We start from the raw sequence: 20656 nt of genomic DNA, 5'->3' as shown, positions 1-20656 counted from the left end.
GAGAAGAGTAGAATACATGAAAATGAATGAGACCTGATAAAAACTGAACTTGTTTCTGCTGCTCATTCTGGATCAAGACCAGAAAGACGAAACAAGAATATTGACGCAGACTTCACCTTCAAAAACCATGAAATGAAGGATATTATACGATATGACCAGAAATAACAAAGCTGGATGAAAGTATTAAAATCTTGTCGGATGGTGAGAAACAACAGCCGAACACGACACAAGATAAAAACCACCAAGTGTGTTCGAGGCTGTCCGTGTTCGACTGTCAGCGTTTACCTGACGTTGTCGTGTTTTTGGATGTAGATCTTATGGAACATCATATCTTCCTTCTTGGCATTAATATCAGCCTTCATCTCCATGGCAACGTGCCTCGGCAGCACCGACAGCAGTAAGCGCTCCTGTGAGAGAGACCGAGGCAGAAAGAAAAGAAGAGAGAGAGAATATGAGAATGAGCAGAGGGAGAAATAAAAGAGAGAGAGAGAGAAAGAAATAATAAGAGGGAGTGAGTCCATTCATTTTCATCATTTTCCACTGTTTGAATGTTCGGTGAGTCACTCTGCCTCGTTGGCTCGTGCGTGGGAACGTGTTAGTCAAATAGAGAGGAGATGCGTGTTACACTCCTCAACATATTGTTGACCTTGAAAACGGAGACAAACAAATTAGGCGAGAAAATGGAGACGCCCATTTGTTGTTCTTTTTTGCATTTGTGTGCGTGCTTTGTACTCTGCTTTGGATGGACTCTGTGGTCGTGGTGTCGTGGTGTCGCGTGCGGCCGTGTAGGGCCAGTACCTGCTGCTGGTTTTCCCGCTGCAGGTGCAGCCGGGCCTGAATGTATCCCCGGGTCTCCTGGAAGGCTTGTCTCTGGGAGACCTCAGCAGGGTAGTGGGTGCAGATCCCGATCATGTTTGTGCACAAGAAGATCAGCACGTTGGCACTTATCTGAAAGCACACACACACACACACACACACACACACGTCAGAAAGGGAAAAAAAAAATAAAATAAAAAGTATGCGCAGAGAAGACAATGAACTCTGCCTGACCCGGGAGAGGTCACCGAGCCAAACCGATAAGACTCGATGTCACAGAAAGTGACTGCAAGGGGAAACATTCCTCAGCCGTCTGAGGCCCATTAGATGAGATCTGGTTAGAGACAATCAGCTCAGCCACATCGGACGGAGCTGTGCAAGAGGACGTTTCCTCACTTCGGTGAGCTGGAGGGTTTGGTGTAACACGTAATCAAAGTCATGTTAAGTCTCTTAAGACTCTATAAGAGCAGGGGAATAGCGTGGAGATTTACACGACGTGCAACAGATGATACAAGCTATTAAAAGAGGCTGTCTGTTGTTGGACTGAAGCGTTTTTTGTTTTTTTTGTTCACAGTAGCACAAAGCAGATGACGTTCATGCTTCTACTAATGGAACTGTACAGCTCCAGACAGAGCGGGGCGGCCCTTAATAAAACTTCCTTGTGTATAGTCGGTGTCGTGAGCTACGCTCGCGGAACAATGAGGCCCGGAGAATCTGCACAATCTGTATAACATTATCTGCAGCTTGAGTGAATTAAGTTTAGCTATGGTGTACAGTTAGCTTTGTGGGGTCATTGACCCTTCAGGCATTCCTCCGTGCTGGTGTGTGTGTGTGTGTGTGTGTGTTAGTGATTTTTCCTGCGCAGCCAAGACTGGACACACACACACACACACACACACACACACACACACACACACACACACACACACACACACACACACACACACGCACACACACACGCCCTCTCCATGTTCAGAAACACACTCCAGCCTGGGAAAGTCACTTGACCTCTGACCGGAGCAGAGAGTGCTTCCTCTGAAGATGATATCATCAATAATGAGAAAAAGACATGCAGGCACAGAGCACACATAAACGCTGAATTTCACTCCGTCTCACTCACATTAACCCCGGAGATCAGAAACATCTCATGACTGGTACCAGGATGTGTGAGCCATGCCTGGTATGTGGCCAAACCAGAATGAAGTGTGTGTGTGTGTTTGTGTTTATCAGGGGATGGATGCACAACTGAAGATGGAGGCTTGATTATCTGCACACCCACATACTTTGAGGGATGTGAATGATAAGTGTGAAAAATTGCTGAACCTCTGACTGGAAGAAGACAAACAAAAAAAACACAGCCTGAAAAACGCGGAGCGATGGGAGGGTTGCTACCGCGGCCCCGGCAGCAGGTTTACACTGTATACACAAGAACGTACCATTTGTTTTCACAACAAGACAAAGATAATCTAACAGTCAGTGCTTGAAACTGAACACCGTCTCCACAGGACGGACGGAGGCAGGCAAATTCCACTCGTTGTACTGGACAAGGAGTCGGGCGGTCGTCTCCTATTCCACCCGAAAACAAACGGCTAAAGCAGATTAGGGGCCATCCAGCAGTCGGCGAAAAATAAATACGCTGATGGCTCACAGGTGCAGCAGCAAACACACCTTTGATGAAGTGAGTGGATACCAATCCCCGGAGCAGGAGGAGAGACGCAGCATTACTCAGCCACCGACGACTGAGCATGCAGAGCCCGAGAAATCGTTTAAGGTCAGACGTGACGACCAACATAGAAAGACCCACTTGTCTGCGACCGACTGACTGACCGATTGTTCTCTAAGTGCAACATTAAATTTGTGCCATCTCTCACTTAGTGATTAGTTCATGGAGGCCTGACCACGTTAATCCCAAACAGATTGTTCTGAAAAGAGACTTCAGGGGCCGGTCTGAACTGCAGGACCACCCGCAGCTCCTCGGACCGGTATTGAGCTTCTTTTTCACTCCGTTTTCCAAACTGACTTTAATCCCGGTAATAGACATTCCTTGTTAATAGCTTTAATTCAGCCCAGGAAGACCCACAGTGTGGCTCTTCTCCATTTGTGAGCAACATGAAAACTCTCCGCATGTGCACACGCTCACTTATTTGCCAATGCAAATGTGGGTGCAGCCTGTACTGAAGCTGGAGGAATCCCACAAACACACCAGCAGGTACGTCCACGTTCAAGCGCAGCACAGGTAGCACTGCATCAATCCACATGGTGAAGGATGATTCGATGGCAACAGCCCGGCGGCCACGAACAAGTGGAGCTAAAGTGTGGTGAAACATGATGAATAAAGCTTGTGTTAACGCCAAGTTATATGCTTAGTCACCACACGGTCTTGAGATTAGAGGCAGTAGCATTCGCCGAGGGCTTTGAATAAGTCTGAGGTGTGAAGTATTTATGTGTGTGTGTGTGTGTGTGTGTCTGTGTGTGTGTGTGTGTGTGTGTGTGTGTGTGTGTGTGTGTGTGTGTGTGTGTGTGTGTGTCTTCTTTTGGACTGGCAGCTCTTTGATCCCGACGCGTGTTGTATCTGTTGCTGCTGGTGTATCTCCAGCGCAGCCTCACTCCAAACAGAGCTGCTTCCCCCGCCGTTCGCAGGGTGTCACAGGACTCATATCCAGTAATCTGGACGTTAAGACTCTTCCACTTCTGTCTCCCGGTGATCCTCCACGCAAACGCAGAGAAGATGAACCTGGCTCAACATTTACTTAAGCCGGGGGGGACCTCTTGGCGGCGGAGTTAAAAGGAGTCCAAACATTGGCTTATAAGGTGCGGCTCACGGTTCGGCGCTTTATAAAGAAAAGCAAAGAGGATAGCATGTAAGAGAACAAATGGAAGAAAGGGATGGAAAAGATTTCCACTTGGCAAACGCACTCCAAATCCATTCGGCCTTTAATAATATCCCACCGGACAAATTCCCTCAAGCACGAGCATGCTGGAATGTACATTTGCACGTATCAGGTTTTGACAGCAAGGTCATTATCCATTCAGTCGGGGGGCAACTGACCAACAACAACGGCCGGCTGATGGCTAATGTCACAGCCGCCGCTGTGCTGGTCACACACAAACCCGCCGCTCCGTCACACGTGTTTCAGTGGAGGAAGCTGCAGACGCTCACGTAGCGCGTCTCTCTGGCACACACAGATTTAAAAGGCGGTTGCTTGTGTAAAGGCATTGTCTGCTTGATCAATGTTTTTGACTCCAGATATTCCACAAACACTCGGCTCTGCCAAAGCTTAAACTCTGAAAGGCCACAAGCGTTACATCCCATAAGTCAACACACACAAGCTCCTGGGACAGCGGCTGCTGTTTACATGGGGAATACGCTCCAGCAAATGACCTTTGATAGGCATCTGGAGCTTTTTAAAATGTCTTACAGAGATGAACGTCAAAGCCCAGTCACACACTGCTGATCGCAGCCGGAAAAGATAACATGTGGTGCCGGAGCAGTAAAAATAGACAATAGCATGAGACTTTGTTGCACTGGTGCCGATCTAACTCGGGGTTACAGTAATGTGTAATTACTGCAGCGAGAGAGAGAGAGAGAGAGAGAAGTTATTCCTTATAAAGATAAATGTTAAGCGGAGGGTTGGGGTGTCTGTCGTTGCCATGTTGGGCGCCTGCCATCTGGAATCAGAGCTATGTTTTTGTCATGACTTCAGCCAAACCAAAATTGGTCTCAGGCGACCGAGTGAGGCCACGAAGTAATCTTTGTGAAACGCTGAAACAAATTCCACGCAGCTAAATAGAGCTGGACTCAGGCTGCACATCTGTCAGGAAAAGAAAAGAAAAAAACCCTAACCCTGTCCTGAATTAATACATGCATCAGGAAAGTCTTCCAGCGATCTCAGGAGTTGCAGAGCAAACAAACAACCAGCAGCTTCCATCACTAAGATCATGAGGAACATTTCAGCCATTTTTCTGCTTCCGGTTAACTTTGCACTATTGAGCCTGTCGAGGAAAATATTTTCTACTCGTTATTTATTCTGCAGTACCTGACAAGTCACAACACAACAGACGCAGTAACTGCTTTGTGGAAAATGTACATTCAGGAAGTTGGTCCATATTTGAAATGTAGTGTTTCGACTAAAACCCCTCAAAGTCAAACGTCATGAGGACCTTTGGCCACCGAATCAAACCTCTGAGTCAGATTGAATCCGTGCGCCAGTTTGCAAGAATTTTTCTGAGACTCGATAAAGTCACACGGACATAACGTGGAGCGGACAGCCTGCAGACGACCGTCTCCGAGCAGACGGATGAAGTTACTCTGGTGAAGCTCGGCTGAGACGGTAAAATTCTTTGTTACTGTTGTTTTGTTTTCTGAGAGAATTTGAAATAAAAGAAAGATTGGAAGCTAAAACAAAGCTGGAAGGTCACAATGTTTTTACTTGAGGCTGATAAATAACCGCAAAACAACTTGTGTTTAAAGCCGTTCAGACATTTATCGTTTGTCTCTTTTCTATCTCAGAGAACCGCATGATATGCTTCACTGAGCTTCACATGTTATTATGTCAAACTATGTACAGCGACCGATGAGTAGATCAAAATGGATTAGTACGGAAATGGAAAACATTTATCCACAAATTACCAAACCATATTGACAGCCTTTTTTTCTTCCTGTAAGCTGGATGTGATCCAAACTGAGCCAATCAAATGTTTCCTGACCAACGGTGACTTAGTGATCATAGATGAGAAGGAGTCTGCAACTTTTAGGACCAAAAGACCCGTTTTTGTGATTTTTCCCAAAAATCTAATTTGTCTAGAGCCACAAAACGTGTTAAAATTTAAAAATGAGGCTAAAACAGCTATTAACTTTTGATATGGTGATTTTGAAACACAAAATAGAAAAAAAAACCAAAACTATTTTATATTGCATTTATGAAGTTTCCATTACAAATTTTTGCTTTTGTTAGGAGCTTCGTCCTTCTTTTCCAGCATTTTTTTTCCTATTTTAGTTATTGTGCCTTGTTTTTAAAGCCTTTTTTTTTTTTCAATTGAAGAAATAGAAATCCTTTTAAAAATGACTCTGGTGTGTAAATAATTTTTTATTTTTTTTAAATAAAAAATAAAATTAAACAAAATAAAAAATAAGTAAATTATATATAAATAAAATATAAATAAAATAAAATATATATATAAAAAAAAAAGTAATTTAATGCAGAGCCACAGGTTGCAGACCCCTGATCTAGATGTTATTAACGAAGGTTTTTAATTGCTGTATCTGAAATGCTCTAGACGGCAGCGAGGGGGACGGCGACCATGAGATCTTTTGAGGAACAGACCAAGGACATTTGAGACTGAAGACTTATAATCAGAATCAAGTAATATTCAAACTGAAATGAGAATTTAGTAACATTAGAAAGTAAAAGATGCATATATGGAACTGTATATTCATTAATTGTTTTAGTTTGTTCCTCTCTTCCATTCGCTCTTTCTTTTTTCAGTTTTTAATCATGACTCTGATCCTTTGTTGTGCGAGTTGATCGCGATGACAATAGAAGACATTACTATGTCTAACAATGACAAGTTACTCGTAGGAGGATCAGTACAATGAGTTGTAGCATTAGTAATAAAACAACAACTGGCTTTGAGAACTCGGCCAGAAAGTAGAAGAACACACTCATTAATAAAAGCGATTTGGAGCATGTCAGCGGCGGTTTGTCGGCGGTCTTGGCTGCTGGATGGCGCTGGGGGGGGGGGTCAGTGTTTGGCTGGATGGACAGAGGGAGTGAAGGAGCGCCCTCCTCCTCCTCCTCTTCCTCCTCCTCCTCCAAGCTGTGTCCTCGCTCACCCTTCACTTCCTGCCCACTCACACAGCTGCAATTACAGCGCGGCAGCTGAAGGAGCACAAATCTGGTTAATTAGCTTAACCAACCAGCCAAACCAGCCACATTATCTTTTGTTTGGGCTCCGTGAGCTCATCCCAACTGAGCGAGGTGAGTTCAGACTTTCAGGAACTCCCGTTTCAGCTGCTGTCTGAGAACAATTTAATGTACATCATGAAGCCGGGGTCACAGCTTCGCTTCTGGTTGATGAATGTAACCTGAAGAGAAGGAGGCTAATCTAAAAGAGGAACACATGTGCAGAGCCTCGAGGAGTGAAACAACAACACAGCGCAGGATTCGGGTTCATTCCAGATTGGTAAGTGTTCATGTGAAGGAAAATTAAGCTACAAAAACAAACAAAAAATATTAATAAAAGGAGACAAGGAGTTTCTTCCAATAAAAACATACAACAGCTCAGTTTCACTGCGTCGTCCTCCTCTGCCTCCTACTGCATCAATACCATCACAGGAACTGGTTAAACAGCAGAGAAGAGTCATGAGCTGCTCAGTCAAGGATGAGCTGATACCAAACTCATGCATGTAAACACGTTTTCCTGCCGGGCCGCCTCCAGGAGAGGTCACGTGACGGCGCAACGAAGGCGAACACAGTTTCATGATTATGAAAGCGCAGGTGTTTGCTTTCGATACGTGCTTCGGAAAGAACCAAACAACAGGAACTGCAACGGCACAGCGCTCTTTGTCCTGACCTTCTCTCTACGACGTCTCCATCACCTCTGCTCAGCCGTTAAAGCTGGACTTCTCAAACCTTCTTCACCGATGGAGACTCCAGGTTGAGAACTTCTGCCTGAAAGACTCGACGTACATGATGAGATTCAGACATTTGGGATGTTAAAGAATACCCTATTTTTGTTGCCTTGCAGCCCTGAACAGGATGAAGAAGATGGATGGAATCCGCCAATTTTTTCACTATTATTAAAAGGTCATGGTGTTTTCCTATTAATTACATGATTAAAATATAAAACATGAGAAAACACAACATAAATACCTACAAATGCATAAAAAAAAAAAAAAAGATGTTGTGCGAGTCTTCAACAACAAACCAGCTTCTCAGGTTAAAGGTCATCCATAATCTGTGATGACAATAAATACATGGTCCATGTAAAGTGGTTTACACTGAAGGTGTCGTCTGTTTTTACAGTAATAGCGAACATGTTATTACAGCGTTCCCCAGTCGGCCTCACGTATGCCGTCGCTGTTTCAACCGAGTAATTGTGAGAATAACCAGACGGTTAGTTTGGTTAGTTGACTCAAGCAACTCAGATCAACATTTAACACCACTAATGGATCCCATATATATATATATATATTGGCTGGCTGCCCACGACCGTCCGGCCTTAAATCCCTCTATTTACTTTTGCGCTGGGCCAAGATGTTAGTAAACCATGAACTGTTATTAGAAGCCTGCACTTCCTCATCCCGACTCACATGGCTATTATTAGCCTGGAGATTATTCCCCTTATCGCTGGCTGCATTTTAAGAGCGACGTTTTCTCTTATCGTCAAATCCTAATTTCTCCCACCCGTGCTGACGGAACTTATCTGGGTTTGTCTCATTGCCTCTGGTTGTAATTCAATAAGTGAATGAGTCACAAGCTCGTTCTCCTTCTGTGAGGAGGGGTGTGGTCCAGTTAAAAAATAATAAAAAAGAGAGGGGGGGGGGGGGGGTATCTATTATTCCAGTCACTCAGTTGTTTGGGTCCCAAAGTACCTGATGACGGGTTCTCATCACCTGATAGCTGCACACAGAGATCACACACTGTACGTCTCATGATTGCCGTGTGAGTGTGTGTGTAGGAACACACAACATGTGTATAGTGGACACCAGTGTGTTCCGACTAAGAAGGACTGGATATCACACTTGAATACAGGGTGTCTGCTTACTGAAGTATGTTCACAGCAGTAAGACAAGGGTAAGGGTGTCAGGTTTTAAAAACGGCCATCAAATTTTATGTATGTATGTATTTTAGCGTGCTGGAATTATAGAGCCGACACTTTAAATGTATAATTATTTAGGTTTTATCTGTCAAATAATGCTTGATTTTGCACCAGTAGCAGGTCACAAAACGGTAAAAGGTACATCACCCTGTTTAAGTTAAAACATATATATTCATCATGACATCTCATGTGATTTCAAGGATATTCCGTATCTTTGTTTTGTTTTCGTATCATTAAAACAGAAAGCGTTTCTCGACAGTACACCAGAGCACACGCGGCTCGCGGCAGCGTTTGCGCGCAAACACCGTAAATCATAGCGTGAAGGTTAAGTGGCTTGTTGTGCGGCTGCTTTCAGGTTTTTCTTGCATAACACAAATGTTCTGGCCTAAATACATTATACATGCCTCAGTCATGCCTGTGACATTTCATTGATTGGTATCCCCCCAGCGTTAAGCTGAGGGATCAGTATGTTTCCACTAGTCCCGCGTTCGTTGACCCCATAACAATCTGCCGAAGAAACAGGTTTTTCCTCTGACTATCACCAACACGTGCCTCTTTCAGCCTTTTGACTTTGCTCTCTTTTTGGCCGGCCAGTCAAGCGCTGCTCTCTGGGAGACTTCTTTGAGGATCTGGTTCCAAATTTGTCGTCCACGTAGCTAATGGCTGCATGACATCAGGATGCATGTCGACTGGTCCTAACTTCTCAGAACCAAACAATGGTGCGGTAAGTCATCTAATCCCCCGTATGGCCGTATGAAACACAGCTGTTCGTGCTGGAGGTATAGAAATACATATAGCAAAGAGAAATAGTCTCGGCACGGCTCAGGATGTCAATCATGTAAAAGGTAGTTGTCGCTTTATCTGCCTGCGGGGGGGGGGGGAAGACATAATGAAAACACTTTGGACAGTCGGCCTCCAAAAAAGAAACACAATGTCTCTGTGTGTAAAATGTTTGTATCTGTGTGTTTGTGCACAGGACAGTGCTCAGAGCCAAAGACTAAAATCCTAATTCATGTGGCTCGTCCAAAGTAGGCCAGCAGAGGGGCTGCAGTCTGCTGAGGGCGCGCTGTGAAAAAACATCCACTTTCTGGAGGAGTCACACGACTTATCCAACGCAAAGAGATTGCGGGGGGGGGATAGGAACTGCACACACAGCTTATCATCGCAGGCCCACACCTGAAACTACTGAGAGGAAAACAATGAAACCACGGGAATCCAGACCGCTCCGTTTGTCATGTACATGTGGGGACGTTCAGTGTTTGCTCGACAAGCAGAACCGTCAGCAAACTAGACATGACAACAAGCCCGGAACACCGTGAGGACGACGGTTGGAGATTGGCACTTCATTCCTGACAAAAGCCTACAGGTCACCAAAAGCAAGAGCGAAGCAGCTTTTGAAACAATGTCAGCCGTCCGTCATGGGAGTGTTTTTATACACAATACTGTTACAAGGTTGAAGCAGAAATGAAGATGAGGTGATTATCAAACCGACACTTCCGTAGTCAAGTTAGTATGAATGAATTCAGGTTGGAGACTTTCTTTGAATTTGCATGTGTGCCCTCCTCACACAGTCCCAACTCGTACTTGTTCGGTCCATTGGTTGATCTAAACAACCTCTAATGTGTGTAATAATCACTATTTCAATAGTAAACAATTTTCACTTACATAGTGTTTTTCCACTGCTTGAACTGTCCCCAAAAGGCTTCACTGTGTATCACATTCACACGCACATGCAAGTTGCTCAATCCACCCATTCAGTGCCTTGCTCAGGGACACTTCGACATTTGGACAGATCAAATCGGTAACCTTCCGACTGAGAAACGACCACTCTACCAACTGAGCCACAGAACGAACACGCAGGGGTTGTTTTAGACTGGGGGAGGAAATCGGACCAAATACAGGAAGAACATGCAATCCCCGCTTGGTGTGTGTGTGTGTGTGTGTGTGTGTGTGTGTGTGTGTGTGTGTGTGTGTGTGTGTGTGTGTGTGTACGTTGCACGGGGCAAGCTGGGAATGGCTCCACCGCCATGTGAGATTGAATGAAGATCGCAAATTAGACGCACAAATGGAAACACCCTTCAAGAGTTTCCAACATCCCGAGTCGAGATTAGATTACGACCATTTTACAGTAATTCTACGAAAACCAGTGATTACAGCCAATAAAATGATGATAAATGAAGATATCTGAACTGTTTCACCGCAACATACAACACATATTACAGTGACAAAATGTTTGGAGAACGGCCTCATCCGGCAAAACTCATAAGAACGCTGTAGATTTCAGCGGGTTTTTTTTTTTTTTAAATTTGCTGCTGTAGCTCCACATTTTCAACATGAACGTCAGTTCAGCTCAGAAACAAGGAGAAAAACGACCACTTCTGAAAGCAAAAAAATAAATAAAAAAGTAGAACTTGTGTGAAGCTGATACTCACTGAGCCACCACACACCACAATGAACAAAGCCAAAGTTGTGCAACTGCTTTACAACAACGATGTCGAACAAAACCTTGTTCATTTCTTCTGGTGCTTTCAGACAGCGGACTCACTACAGCACACAGCCAAGACAGAACCCCAATTCAAATGCAGCAGGAACCGATGCAAAAACAGGTTGATTGTGGGTTTATCAAAGAAAGTGCTTGTTTTCTATTTGTCAATTTTTTGCAACCTGCAGCTCTCCGAAGCTTTCACTAATTTATACCTAAACACACATTTTTATATTAATTGTATTCTATTTAAACACATCATTTTCTAAAAGACTTTGATAAAACAAAAAGGCTTTAGAAAAGGTACAATAGCTAAAGTGGGGAAAAAATACGAGCAAAACTGCTTTGAAAAGAGATAGAAATGTTAAAATGTCCCTCCAGTCTATAAGACTGTATAACTCCTCCCTATAAATATTGTTTGCGGTGTTTCATATAATTTCATCCTCCCTGTGCTTGTATTACTCACCGTAAAGCCTTGGAGCATGTTAATGTTTACAATTACTGATTTATTTTTTTGTCCTTTCTTTGTATTTATTCTGTGTGACGCAAAGCTCAAAGGAATTTTCATTTTGGAATTAATAAAGTATTTCTACTCTATTCTAAAATGTGAAGAAAAAAAAAAGATTTTTTTTTTTGAAAAATGCAGAAAAAGAAGAATGAAACTGCTAAAATCAGGAATCAAAAACATCTGAAAATGTACTGAAATGTTAAACCACCCAAAATTACGAAACTTCATTGATGCAACATACAAAATAGTTTTTGTACGGGTTTCAAAACTACTGTATACATGAAACTTTAGAAGCTTTACAAGAAGGGCAGGCCTGTTTCGCGGCTCCAGGTCAATTAGATTTTTTGGAAAAATCACAAAAATGTCTCCTTCGCTCATGAAACTTGCAGATCTCAATACACTTGGAAGACTTTTAAAGTCTATGGAAGCCAGAAGAAGCTGGAGCACAGTGGAGGCTCCTCGCTGTTACACCTTCGTCTGTCCATAGTTGTGTGAGAAAACCCCTCAGTGCCGCTCATGAGAGCGAAACGTGGAGATCTCTGGAAGAAACCCCCACGAGGACGATGAGCTCGATCTCAGTCGGTTCTGAAATGAAAGCCAGTCCATCTGAGAGGGATTTTGTGAAGAATGGAATTATGAGTCAGAGAAAAGAGAGACTGGCAGCTCTTTTACAGCAGGGTGAGTCAGCCCGGCATTATTTCATGCTCCCCATCCACGGTTGCCCCCTTGTCTCCACTGTAACTCCTCCCGCCCCCCCACGTCTCCTGACTCGTCGTGGAGGTCCTTCACAAAGGCTCTGTCTGTCTCCGCCGTCATCGGTTTCACATCTCCTCAGCTCTGATCCTACATGAATATCTCCGCAGGGAAAATACAAATCAGGGAAGAGGCCGGGACACACAGAGGGCTACAGGATGATGGGAGTCCCAGAAGAAGAGTGACGCCAGTATCTGCAGACTTTCGGCGAGCTTTTCATGTCTAATACAGACAGCAGGAGAAACTGAATGGAGTCCTTCAGTATTCATACGACCGAGCGGAGCTCAGGCCGACTTGTTGACTCACTAAGCTGGGTTTTTTTTTTTTTTTTTTTTTAATTCTCGAGGCTGAACAAAAGGAGTAAAAGCGACGTCACTCTTAACATCCTGGGAGATGCATGATGTAGAAAATATGAAAACCGATGGCAATGAACAACCTGAACCAGGAGAACTGAGCCCTCCAGTCAACACACAGTGAGGTCCATGCAGCATTATTGATCGTTTGGACTAAGCCGGACTGCACGGAGGGTCCGGGCCCTCGGGCAGGGCAGCAGTCCATCATCACCAGACCGATGTAACCGACCAGGACTGGAGCACACAGCGGCAACACACCAGTGTGTGCGTCTCGTCTGGGACAGGGGTACTTAACACACAAGCTCACTGGACCAGTAGAGTTATGTCAATATTGCCTTACTCACTCTGGCTCCACATTTATCTGGTTGCCTAATACGACGGCTGGCAGAGAACAGCAACAGCATGTGACAGGGTTCAGTGCACTTGCCTTTCTTTTTTTTTTTTTTAATGTTATCTTCTAGCTTTTAATTATTTAAATCTATTTATATGCGCGGGAAAAAAAAACTATGTTCTTAAAGGATGCAGCCTAAACCGGCACACAAAGCTCCCAAACTGGAACGTGTCTCATTCAAGTAGATTTCTTCACTGCCAAGCCTGTAACAGCAGAACAACCTTTGGCACAGATGAACACAGTGGAGTGCAGGAAGTAGAATTAATTAAGCTGCACATGCATTTAGAAGAGTCGAGGTGTTACTAATAACATCACCAATGAATCCAATCCGATTAAAATATAGGTGCAAAGAAAACAGCCCGACAGTTTATTTATATTCACTATGATATACGTTTGAAACGTGTGGTGCTGAACTAAAGTCAAACAGAAATATAGTTACAGTGATGTGATGACGACTTTTCTACTTTCTTAGCGCAGCGGTTCCCAAAGGAACGTCCAGGAATACACGCAACTGGATTGACAAATATCACGGGAAACTATATCCTCGTTTCCGTGACAATGTTTCAAGAGAAAATGGAATTTTGTTTCAGAAAAGTTTCACGTTTACACCGCAACGTTTTGAAAACGACGTCCTTTTACACAAAGTGCCAGAAACACAGCAAACGATGCAGTTTTCATGTTTGGCCACTAGTGGGTGCTGTAGGTTGTTTTTTTTTGTTTTTGAAACCAAAAACACAACACGCTACAAACATTAAGAATGGGAGGACACGGACATTCGTATGGACTGACGACCAAGTTGGATTGTTTTTTACAGGTGACTCGTTGCCGCCATTGTTGTTATTGTCCATCTACTGAGCATGTGCAGAAGAACCATTTACTACAGTCGTGGTGAGCGTGCGCAGTAGCAGCGTTTCTGAAAAGTTGGATTTTCCTCCGTTTCTCCGGGGAGCATTTTTCAAAAACTTCCCCCTCGGAAGCAGTTTTCGAAAAGTTTCGTTCTTAAGTGGCTGTGAGCATCGTTGTCGTGTGAATGGGCACCAGAAACGCAGAAAAAGTTTTACATTTTTATTGATAATGTCATGTAACCGAGGCCTAAAGCTTTTTTTCTGCTTTAATGAGTTGGTGACGGCGTCCATCAGGATTTGTCTTCACTGTAAAGTTCTGGCACATCAGTGATGTGATTTTAGAGGCGACCCTCCAAGCTTAAAAGGAAAAACGTTTGGGAATCACTGCTGTAGGAGATTTTTACTAATGCAAAAAAAAAAAAAAAAAAAAAAAAGGTAATTTACATTAAAATTAGTATATAAATGCTACTTTTTCTGGCATATTTCACCCTGATCTAAAAACATTGTCAAATTCTTTTAAGGAAAATAAGTGTTGGTTGTGCTTAGTGTTGTTCTAAAGTCTGCTCTGAAGGTTTAGTGGAGTTATAGTTGAATTGTTGAAACTTTAAAAGGATCAGTATGCACAATACAAAGACTGCCTTCTGTTATGTATTTATTGGCTGTCCCGAGTTCATCTTTTTCTTCTTATTGTTGTTGGAATCTGTTGCAGTTTCTCTGTTGTGTTTTCTTCTTTCCTAAGTCCTTCGAGTTGGAACTGGACATGCCGAGGTTACCCGGTCGACCTGTTAATCTCGGTACATACATTTACAACACTCATTAATTAAATAACCTTGTTGTCCTCTTTTATTAGTCTTTCCCATATGAAAAAAACTAAAACATACTGTACCTTTAAGTCTTTTTTAATGATGATATCTGCAATTGTTTAAATCTAATTGATCCAAACTGTGTCCGTCACGAGGGAATCACCACTGAACATCAGGAAATACAAATGAACACACAAAAGCCACAAAGAAATGCTTCCAGTGAGCTCTGACAGAGATCTGAAGTCATTATAAATGTCTAATCCCGTTTGTTTTTGTTGTTTTGTTTTTTCTCTCTGTATGACTTCCAAAATGAAGAAGTAATCATCCTGTTTTCCATAAAATTCATTGCACAATCTGAGTATCTCACCCCACCCTGTTTCATTTTACGACAATAGCCTCCTTGTTTGAGGGGGACTGTGGCCTGAATGGCACCACGCTACATTATCATGATATTCCTCCACAATGCAGCGAGACGGGCTCTCTCGAACCCGGGCGACCTTCGTCGAAACCCCACGAGAGCCGGCGATGGCGGCGTCACGGCACAAAAAACATGGGCTCATTAAAAACCTCATTTGAAAATCTGCGGAGATCGACGGCACCATCTACTTTTAGTACGACACCTTTGACATGGAAGAGTGGTTGAGGCGTCTGCACAATGTTTGTCCTATATCGATGGGAGCAGAAAGTAGGCCGTTCCTACTGGTGAATACAGTAACAACATTGTACTCAGTTGTGTGGTGATAATGGTCCGCTGTGACCAGCACCAGCGTCACATATTCTGTCCCATTTTCCTCCCAAACGTAAACGTCAGCTTTCACACAAAGACGCATAGTTTCAATTTACTGCAAATAAAACTTCACAACAACAACTGAATGATAATAATAAAGGAGTAATTCTGCTTTTTTGATGGGACTTGAGCACGATGGTGAACCAAATCCACAGATTCCTTCAATAATTCACCATTTGGACAACCGATATAACACCTGAGCAACCACAGCCTCGCCGTCCTCCAGCAGCCGCCAACGCCGTTTGATATGAGACATGAATTCCAATCAACAACAAAAAAAAATCTGTTTTATTTCCAGCTCAGGTGCACGGAAGTTTTCTAACTAGTTTTAGATTCACAAGCATTTTTTTTTTTTTTACCCTACAAGTGATCAGTGCGGACCGAAAAGGGCAATTACAAGATTACAAGTAGTTAAAACTGGAGATAATTTGGTATAATTACTTGTCTAATTATTTCCACAAACTTTGACTGAGGTCACATGTTCGTCTTCCAATGTGTGGAGATTTCATTAAAGTTGATGGATTTTCTCAAATCAATAGTCCGAAGATCTTTTTTAGCATTGATTGAAAAGAGTACTAAAGGTTGATTACAGGTTTTTAAATTGCATTGATTCCTTTATGAACACCGACACACAGATGTTATACTGGAATTAAATCTCAAACAGTTTGTTTAAACAAACAAAGTCTGTTGGAGTTTCTGACTTTGTGGCAATTTGTGTGCTTGTTTTGTGAAACAGTGACAAAAAAACCCCCAAAAGTGTATATTTTAAAAAGGACATAAAAGAGAAAAAGTAAATACAAGAAAATGCTGAACTTCATTGGACGATAACAGAAATCAACATCATCATTGTTTTAACTTTAATCGCCGTGTCTCATCCACAACATACACATAAACTTTAATGGCACTTGTCAAGATTTAAAATCCTATTTTTAGGCACGATAGATAATTTGGCTTATTTTAAGTGACTGACTTATATATAGTCCTTGATTTTACAGTATGAACTTACGTCTAGATTAAAAAATCTTATTTCAATATTTTTAAAAATTCAATCGCTGCGTGGACAGATAATGTCACTAGTTTTAAGTAATTTTCTCCTCAGATCTTGTGTTTACGTCTTTATATTTGGGCTCCACTTTTCCACAGTGCGGAATCCCCGCTTCTTGTCGCAAAGGAAACTGGACCTCCTAAAAAATTTTAAGACATTTTATCAGCGAAGCTCCATCAGTCTTCGACAAAACGTCTTGAAAACAGGAAGTGGGGTTTCATAATTCAGACTTAGCAATCCCGATGCGGACCGGGTTCGGTCGTCGCCGTGGCTCACCTGTGTGAAGATGAACTTGTCCTCCTGGTTGAGCTGCCAGGCGGTGATGAGGTGTATGGCGGACAACGCGCCTCCACTGAGCACCGCCGCTCTCATTCTGACCGGCAGCAGCGTGTAGATGATGTAGATGAAGAAGACCGTCCACCAGATCCCCTCCGAGGCGCTGCGCGGGAACACCATCAGCACCCCGAGGACCTGCACCGCCATCAGCACGCCGATCACCAGGTAGCTCACCATCCACATGTAGTCCTGGTGGAAGCCGTTGCGGTTGCACACCACCATCATCGCCATGAAGACGGCCATGGCCACGGACAGCACGGAGATGTAGGCCACGCTCAGCTCCGTGTGGACGCAGTGGAAGGCCAGCATGACGCCGCACACCACCACCAGCACCCCCATCAGCATGGTGAGGGAGCTCTGGTTGAGCCTGAAGAAGTAGCGCTGGTACAGACGCTCCAGCTTGGTGGACTGGAACTTCTTGGATTGGAAAACCCAGACGACCCGCTTCCAGCAGTCGGCGGCGGTCATCGCCCCGCAGCTGCCCTCCGCCGGCTCCCCGCGGTCCTCGTCTTTACCGCCTCTGAGCTCGCCATCCTCGAAGCCCAAGTCGACGGCCCTCAGACCCAGATCTCCGCCGGCGACCATCCTCTTCCCATAGTGGTCCTCCTGCCAGCCGCAGCGCAGTCCAAAGTTTCCCCCGCTGGCGCCGGCTCCACAGTGGTAGTGCTGAGGGGCCACGCTAGAGGTCTCGAAGTCGTCCGGGTCCCTCAGGCAGCTCATGTAACGTGGGCTGCATAGCGAAGAGCTGGCTTTCCTTTTTTTTTTGCCATTGCGCTCCCCCCACGCCGTCTTTCGCTCGTCCACTCTGCCCACAAAGAGCTCTCTGGCCCACGACATCCTGCAGAGAGGCAGGGATGCAAACAGAGCAGAGATATATATATATATTAAAAAAATAAAAATAAAAAAACTAGTAAGTGGCACATAGAACTAGTTGGTCCTCTGAGCTTTTTAATCCCAACCACCTGTTTTGGAGATAAAGAGACGTGAAGAGCCTCTCACCTGTGTGGGCTCTGTTGTGTGTAGCAACACGGTGCTCGTTGGCCAGGCCACTAGTTCATCGCAGCGATCACACACCATCAGCTCTGACTGGCCACGGGCATCAGTGTGTGTGTGTGTGTGTGTCTTGAGCTGCAGTTCTTTTGTAGAAACAATCAGTGTGTCAACCCAGCACGCCGCCTCGTCTCTTTAGAAACAGGCTCTTTTCCTGCGGAGAAATAAAAAGACACACACATATAAAGAAAATATGTGCTGTTGTTGCGCAAACAATGAGGAAGAGGGTCACTGTGAACTCAAAAACATGAACTGCATTGGTTATATTACCTGTGTTATTGAGGTCACAAGTGTACATCTCCTTTTGTGTTGCGTACAACCAATTACTAACAAAGGAAAACTGTTCAATTAAATGACTTGTTTTTCCACCTGCGCCCCATGTGAGGACTTTCACGGCAAACATCTCACTCGGATAAATCCTCCGGCGGCAAAACTGGTTATCGTTGATATCAAACCATAACAATGATCACGGTGCCGTTTCACGTGTTTTCTGTACCAGCGGCTCTCCTTGGTGGACGCCGCTCTGCTCTGCCCTATCGCCGCAATCTGCCCCTGACATCTACAGGGATGGGTGTGCTCTATTTGACAACAAAGGCCTACTGAGTAGGCACCATCAGAGATCAAGAGCTCTCCAGTCCAGATTAAATTGTCCATGCCTTCCCCATTAGCTTTGATGACTCACCACGGCTGGCTTCTGGCAGTGCATGTCAAGGACACCGCTAACCTCCAAACTTAATAAGCAAATCTGTGCCGGGCCGACCGCGCCGAGGTTAATGGTGGGAAGAGGACACACGAACGGCACACATGGACGTGTTTATCATCAACAGTAGCGTGCAATATGTGCCGCTCAACCATCACTGTGACATGCAAACAACAGAAACACTGAATGAGTCAACGGACTGACCAGAGCGAGTTACCAATGACGATGCCACACTCGGAGACCGTGTCTATTTGTGGAAAAACAACTTTTTTTTTTTACCCCATTATTCGGATAACTCCCATCTGTTGAAGCATTAATGTTCAGTTAAAACGGCTTCTAACTAGCAACTTGCAGTGAGTTGAAGTCACACTGATCATGTGACCCAAGTGAGGTCTGATGCACATCCTACATCCATGGACAGTTACAGCTTTTCTGAAGCTACACTATGTTGAATATTGCACATATTCAGGGTGTATTGTATTGAACATTCCTTTTTTTTTTTTTTTTTTAAACATCTATTTTGAAATCTTGTTGCACTGCCTGTATTCTCTATTCTATTTTGGGTGATATATGCCCAAATGAGGGCAAGTGAGACACATTTCCAATTCCACTGTGTGTCCTGTATGTCCAGCAGAAATGTCAATAAAGCTCAGCAATTTTCTTTCCACAGACCAAAAACGTGTATTTGGAGGTAAGTGGTGGCCTCACATTGTGAGAGTGATTGTGTGTGTTTGCCTTGTAAATAACTGGGAATCTGTCCATAACTTCAGTCTGTTGAGTTTGGCTCCAGAACACTCAAGATCGATGAATGGATGAAGGGGACATTGCTGTCACCTTCCCTCCTCCTTCCTGTTTGGTTTTCACCTCTGATGCATTAATACAACCTGCGCATGCATGGATCTGTGGTGGCTCGTGGAGCGATTGGAGTCGGTCCCTGCGTGCTCTGCAAGTGAGCTCGCGATGGTTTCTGAAGACGTGCCTGTTTTGGGGCGTGACAGTTGACCCTCGCAGACCTTTTGTCGTGATTGTTGACGTGCGGCTGATGCTCGAGGAGCCATGCTGAGCAGGAACACGTGCAGGCCCGGGCCGAGTGGCCGCGGGCAGACCGGCCGGAGCGCATTACATAACCGGGACGCTCCTCCGGGGAGGTCGGAGCTTTAACCCGGAGACAGTGCAGGAGCGGTGCGGTGCGGTGCGCCCCGGAGCCGGGTAAACACCGGCCCGGAATGTGTGTGTGCTGCAGGAGAGAGCACACACACACACACACACACCAACTTATACAGGAGTGAAACACTCCGACGGTAACTTGACGGGGATGTGCGTGCGGGGCAGCTCACGCACTTCGACGCGGGCCTTTATCACGCACAATATCTTCAGAATCCAAAGAGGAAAAAGCGGAGGAACGCCGCGGGGCTCAATGCCAACTGTCAAACAGCTGGCCGGGATCGTAATTATAGCGATATCTCCTTGGGGGGGAAAAAAGTGCACTGCATGCGTGTGCGCGCTCATGTACGTTGTGTGTCCAGTCCTGCAGAGCCGCAGTCATCAGCCAAACAGTAGAGAACAAGTCATCTACCGGGATTTATCCGACCTGCAACACATTAACACGGTGCGGGGCAGCCACACGACCAGCCCCGGGGAGAGAGAGAGAGAGAGAGAGAGAGAGAGAGAGAGAGAGAGAGAGAGAGGAGGGGAGCGGACTTACCAGCCGACAAGGAGTTAAAGTGTCAGACCGCAGCGGGAGATCCGCTTCAGCCCTTCAAGCCCCGCGTCCTCCGCGTCCTCCGCCGGCACGCAGCCGCTTCCTCGCGCGCGCTTCACATGCGGGTCTGTGAGCCCGGAGAGGCGCATGGGGGAGCGGGGAAACACTGCGACAAGCTCCGCTCTGCTTCCCAGCCAGTGGAACAGTACTACACTCCCACCGTGTGTGTGTGTGTGTCTCTGTGTCTCTCTCTCTCTCTCTCTC

At 44.8% G+C, this 20656-nt stretch overlaps 1 protein-coding gene across 1 annotated transcript in view; it reads right to left on the bottom strand.

Moving 5' to 3' along the window:
* Positions 1-20656, bottom strand: part of LOC308112870 (adenylate cyclase type 6-like) — a 34161-nt gene extending 13505 nt beyond the window's left edge. The window contains exons 1-5 of the mRNA XM_080468647.1: positions 20396-20656; positions 17940-18144; positions 16881-17778; positions 799-948; positions 286-407 (exon numbers count right to left, since the gene is read on the bottom strand). Of these exons, the coding sequence (XP_080324773.1) occupies positions 286-407; positions 799-948; positions 16881-17777 (1169 nt within the window). The 5' untranslated portion in view covers position 17778; positions 17940-18144; positions 20396-20656. The remainder of the gene's footprint in view (positions 1-285; positions 408-798; positions 949-16880; positions 17779-17939; positions 18145-20395) is intronic.

This window comes from Lipophrys pholis (assembly GCF_963383615.2).
Source record: "Lipophrys pholis genome assembly, chromosome: 8".
Taxonomy (NCBI): domain Eukaryota; kingdom Metazoa; phylum Chordata; class Actinopteri; order Blenniiformes; family Blenniidae; genus Lipophrys; species Lipophrys pholis.
The sequence above is the reverse complement of the archived record's forward strand: the minus strand, read 5'-3'. Positions and strand labels throughout refer to the sequence as shown.